General features: G+C 40.9%; 1 protein-coding gene across 1 annotated transcript; it reads left to right on the forward strand.

The window, feature by feature from the left end:
* Positions 1-2,284: 2,284 nt before the first annotated feature.
* Positions 2,285-4,383, forward strand: bhlhe22 (basic helix-loop-helix family, member e22). Its single transcript, XM_030123741.1, has one exon. The coding sequence runs from the start codon at positions 2,594-2,596 to the stop codon at positions 3,398-3,400; it is 807 nt and encodes a 268-aa protein (XP_029979601.1). The 5' UTR covers positions 2,285-2,593; the 3' UTR covers positions 3,401-4,383.
* The last annotated feature ends 1,291 nt before the right edge of the window (positions 4,384-5,674 follow it).

Genomic DNA, 5,674 nt, shown 5'->3' on the forward strand with positions numbered 1-5,674 from the left:
GTCTGTTTGTCTGTCCGTTAGTGTGCAACATAACTCAAAAAGTTATGGACAGATTTGATGAAATTTTCAGGATTTGTTGGAAATGGGATAAGGAAGAAATGATTAAATTTTGGTGGTGATCGGGGGTGGGGGGGCCCATTTCCAACAAACCCTGAAAATTTCATCAAAATCTGTACATAACTTTTTGAGTTATGTTGCACACTAACGGACAGACAAACAGACAGACAGACAGACAAACAAACAAACAAACCCTGGCAAAAACATAACCTCCTTGGCGTGGGGGGGGCCCACGGGGGGGGGCACTGATCAGCCTTGGCGGAGGTCCGCGCTCTCCGAGTGCTTCTAGTTTCAATATATGCACAGCCTTAAAAGACACTCAAAAAACAGAACTAAATGGGTTCTTTACACTGTAACAGTCACAAATGTTTACACTGTTTACACTACTACTACTAGATTTGCACATTTTAAACTACTTTCATGTTTATAATCTTAGCCTTTCATACAGTATATTTCCATTTTTACCTCTGCCAAGGAGGTTATGTTTTTGCCAGGGTTTGTTTGTCTGTTTGTCTGTCCGTTAGTGTGCAACATAACTCAAAAAGTTATGGACAGATTTTGATGAAATTTTCAGGGTTTGTTGGAAATGGGATAAGGAAGAAATGATTAAATTTTGGTGGTGATCGGGGGTGGGGGGGCCCAAGGGGGGGGCCACTGATCAGCCTTGGCGGAGGTCTGCGCTCTCCGAGTGCTTCTAGTTAACATATTTTTGATTGCACACTTTTATATTTGATACTTTTTTTTTCTTGAAAGATATGTCTGCAGCTTTTGTGCTGCTACTTAGATGTAAGTGCACTGTCGCTGGCAGAGACCCCCTGCAATTTCATTGGACAACTGGTGTAATCACAATAAAGCCTATTCTATTCTATTCTATTCTATTCTAGTCTAGTTTAGTCTAGTCTTTATTTTTACACTTCATTTTTATTAGTTATCATTTTGTCATACAGAACATAACAAACAACAATTGGTGACAGATAATAGTCACAATCTAATAGCAATGATGATTTAGGTTACATTTATTAAATAGCAATCAAGTTACCTAATTAATTCAGTTAGGCCTATTCTATTCTATTCTATTCTATTCTATTCTATTCTATTCTATTCTATTCTATGGGTTAATATCACTATTTAGTGTGACCCCTGACCCCATGACAAGAGGCAGCACAAACAGAAACATCTCACGTGTTGAATGAAACCTGGTATAAAACATCAGAAAATGTATGCAATAAATATCATGAACAAAAACGTTAAAAATACATGTTAAATGTAAAGGGAGTAAACACTAAATACTACCAATTAGATTTACAGAGGCTGTTTCTTCCCTTAATCATGTTTAACGCACATACTTCTCATATATCTTAACACAGATACTGATAAATGTAAACATGTGGTCATTAGACTTTTACTAAACCAACAAACCTAATGTTAGACGTTTGCACAGTACTACACATACCGGGTTTACGAACATTGGAACTGCAGAACGCCTTTTCGCCTCATTGTTGGTGTACTAGCCTATTCTGTCCAGTAGATGGCAGAGTGAGCTCGAGTAATCTTCATAGAGTTCCAGGTCTGTTCGGGTAACACTACAGACACTCCACAACAGGGACTATGTTGTAATATGTGTTAATATTTGATCGTAAAAATAACATCAACAACTGAAATGACAAAATGAAAGAAAATGTGTTTAGTGGTGCCAGAAAAAACAATATCTGAGGAGCTTAAATTTGAACTAAAATCTTACTTTTTTCCTAATAACAATAAGGCTGATTTGTTTTCTGGATTAAAGAGAACATTTGGTGAAACAAAAGGGGAGCTGGCAAAATATGGATGAATGAAAACGCACAGACGGATGAATCATAAAATCCAAATTATTTTAGATGGATTTCAGTCTCTTAGAAATAACCGAGGTAAAACACACACACAAATACACACAAAAAAGTCCACCTTAAGTAACTTTTCTATATGATCGCTATAACTAGAATGTACTAAATATGAAACGCGTAAAACACAGACAGGTTATGATCTGATCAGAGGTCTCTGTAAAACACAGAAACCAGCTCTGTATCACACGCAGAGCGCACGCGGTATTGTTTGTCATCGTTTAGACGCCATTAATTAAAACGTTAACCTGATTGGGTAAAAGGGGGAGAGGGTGTCTCTGTCCCAATAGGCGAATCCTTTTTAATAACCCGCCTCGAGATAATGATGTAAAAAGACTCAGGCGTCTTGTGCGTAACGAGGATCATCGTAGAGATCCGGTGAAGGTGAATCAGAGACGCACAGAGAGAGAGAGAGAGAGAGAGAGAGAGAGAGAGAGAGAGAGAGAGAGAGAGAGAGAGGCAGGAGAGAGCGACACTTATTACATGAGTCTCCTCCTCGTCTCCACACCTCAGCTGACAAATCGGACAAACCAGCAACTTCTCCACTGACACCAAACAAAACTCGCAGAGGACAAACACAGGAAGAAAGTCCCAAACAGGCGTTAAGGGTTTCCAAAAGCGACCATAGCCTGCAACTACGCGGACCCCACAAGGCTATGGACCGGAGGATGAACTTGAGCGGCGGCGCAGGGGACATTTTTCACAAAACTCTCAGCGCCGTGTCCAACACAAAAATGGACCCGTTCAGATCAGCGCCCGGGATCGAACGACCGGCCAGAGACCGCCAGTCACCGATCAGCTGTTTCGACCAGACCGATTCAGACCCGATTCCGCCCGGAGGACTGGCTGGAGGTAGAGGGGGGCCCCTGGGTCTGCCGACCGGATCTTTGTGCGTGAAGTACGGGGAGAGCGCCAACAGGACCTCGGCGGCGGAGAGCAGCGGCGGAGAGCAGAGCCAAGATGATGACAGCGACGGCAGGTGTGACATGGTCCTTCTGGCCGACGGGCGGACGGTGCCCGCGGGGAAAGCCGAAGGAGGTAAGAAAACCAAAGAGCAGAAATTACTGAGGCTAAACATCAATGCCAGAGAAAGACGACGGATGCACGATCTGAACGACGCGCTGGATGAGCTCAGGGCGGTCATCCCCTACGCGCACAGCCCGTCAGTGCGGAAACTCTCCAAAATTGCCACTTTGCTGCTCGCCAAGAACTACATCCTCATGCAAGCGCAGGCGCTGGAGGAGATGAGGAGGCTAGTGGCGTATCTCAACCAGGGCCAAGCCATCTCTGCTGCTTCCATACCGGCCACCACTGCCCTCGCAGCTCCCGGCTTAGGTGCGTACGACCAGCCGCCTGGATACCCTTTCCCTTCTGGGGTGGCTGCGTCCTCCTGCCCCGATAAATGTGCCCTTTTCAACAACGCCACCTCCAGCCTCTGCAAACAGTGCACTGACAAGCCTTAAATGCGCCTGACAAAGACTCAGAGAAGCACATGCGAGAACAGACACAAGACACCACTTTTGAGAACACTTTTATGAGAGGAGATCTGCGAGGCTACTGTTGTTCGAGTCAGCAGGCTAGAGACAAAGAAGTAATGCCGATGAATACTTTTATAATATTTACTAAGTACATTCAAAATGCGCTTTTTGTTCTAACAATACTTGATTGTGTATATAAATCATCCTTAAAGTGCTGGTATGAATGATGTGCGGACAGTGCAGACCAAACAGAGGTACACTAGGCCTGTAAGTGTGGCTGCAAGTGTTGACGGAGTTGTTGATGACTTGATCAGTTATGGACCCTTTTGGAGACGTAGGTGACCTGACAACTTGCGACTTTTTCACTTGAATAGATGGACACCTTCCTGGAGCATTAGTCCAACCTCATTTTCTGCTGCTTCCTCATTTACTCACGGTTTTTCTTTGACTCGTCTCAGAGACATTTGCTGGTTCAAGGCCTGTTTTTATGAACTTTTCTATTGAGCACGTGGAATGTCATGAACAAGGAAAAGTGAAACGAAATAGAAGTTAAGTGGTTTAATCAGATATTTATGTGCTAATCCAGACACTTGTTAATAGTTGCGCACGCCCATTGCAATTCATTTTTTGGTGGGGGGAGCACTGTGATATAATAAAATTTCAGAAACATTTAGAAAACCTGAATCAACTTTTTATCAGGTGTTTCGATGTGTCTTTTGTAATTTATTAATTTGGATATTTATATTGCTTTTTTTGCTTGCATTGCACACTGTAGTCCTTTTCTTAGTTGCTGTACTTTTTTTTGCGTTTTTCTCTCACACAAGATGATCGAGGTCTTGAGATCAATCGTGTTGTCAGGTCAAGCTGTGGATTATTGTCGATACCTTAGTTATTATATGAGCAAAGAGGGCCATTTGTATGTATTTCAGTGTTGAAAAGCTTTATTAAAATATTTTGAACAACAGGAATACTTCTGATTATTCATCTGATGTGAAGTCAAGAAGAAACAATTTAAATCTATTTTTATTTGATGGATACACTCACTGAAATTTTCTTTTTTTTATGGTGTTATCCATGTCAAACCATTTCAAGGTCTTCATCGTTTCTGGGCACAATGTACACCTTATTTAGTTGTTTTTTTTTACTCTCGGAAGTGTCACGCATTCTGAGAAAAATTATTCAACTTGTTCTCCATCTGAAACAGTAACTTAAGGTATAAGTCACACAATGTTGGGAGCAAATAGACTGGCCCTTGGCAGCTCTTAAATGTTTTTGCGATCTTATTGTAGTTATTAAAACAATGTCCACAACGGTGCAATAATATGTTAATTCGAAAACAAGTGTGTACGAAAACTGTCGACTGTAATACCTGGGTTCCCATAATGAAACACATCGTTAAGGCAATTAGACCTCCAGAATGTGATTAAGGAATGTAATTACGACAGTGTTCATTGCCGTAATTTGGTGTCTTTAATCACAACGCAGCCATCATCTGCACTCCCATCGACTCGCCCTTTGTCCTCAGTCTGCTGTCCACACACAGGAAAAAAAAACCCAAAACCTGATGAGGGTAAAACAGTAAAAAGCCTGAAAATTATTCCTGAAATTTCAGCATAACATTCTTAAAAGCAGCTACTCCACATGGAGTTCAAGGACGTTTTACATCAAGATGTTGGCACTTGAAACACTTAGGCCAAACACTGGGAACACTGCGCATCAAATTAAACAGGAAGGTCGGGACATCAAGCATGAAGATGGAAATATAGAACACTTACACAAGCAAATAATCTTTTCTTTGTTAAAAAAACTTAGGTATATCAGACAAAATTCCTTCTGGAGTAAAACAAAATCAAGGAAAAGCAAGTGTGAGGACTTCAGCACCCTGGACAGAGGCAAAATATTTTAATGGGACTTTATGTGAAAATGTGCAGCTACAAGAGATTAAATCAAACATTTAGGATTTATAGAAGATTCTAAAACAAAAAAAAAAATCATGATTTTTTGATCTTGTATCATTAATTTTTTCCTCTGAGGCAGGCTGGATCATACACAAGAAATTGTGGAAACAGGAGAACAAATTTAACAGTGAGGCAGTGAGGGTTTGTTTTCTTTGCAAGTGGGCAAATGATATTTAAAGAATTAGTTGTGGATGTGTATATTATCGGCTGGAAACTGACTCAATAATATAAAATTGAAAAAAAAAAAAAATCTTACATATTGTGTTCTAATAAAATGTAAAAGTTTCCGTTTAGACTTAAT

Source organism: Sphaeramia orbicularis, chromosome 20 (genome assembly GCF_902148855.1).
Source record: "Sphaeramia orbicularis chromosome 20, fSphaOr1.1, whole genome shotgun sequence".
In the NCBI taxonomy this organism is placed as follows: Eukaryota; Metazoa; Chordata; class Actinopteri; order Kurtiformes; family Apogonidae; genus Sphaeramia; species Sphaeramia orbicularis.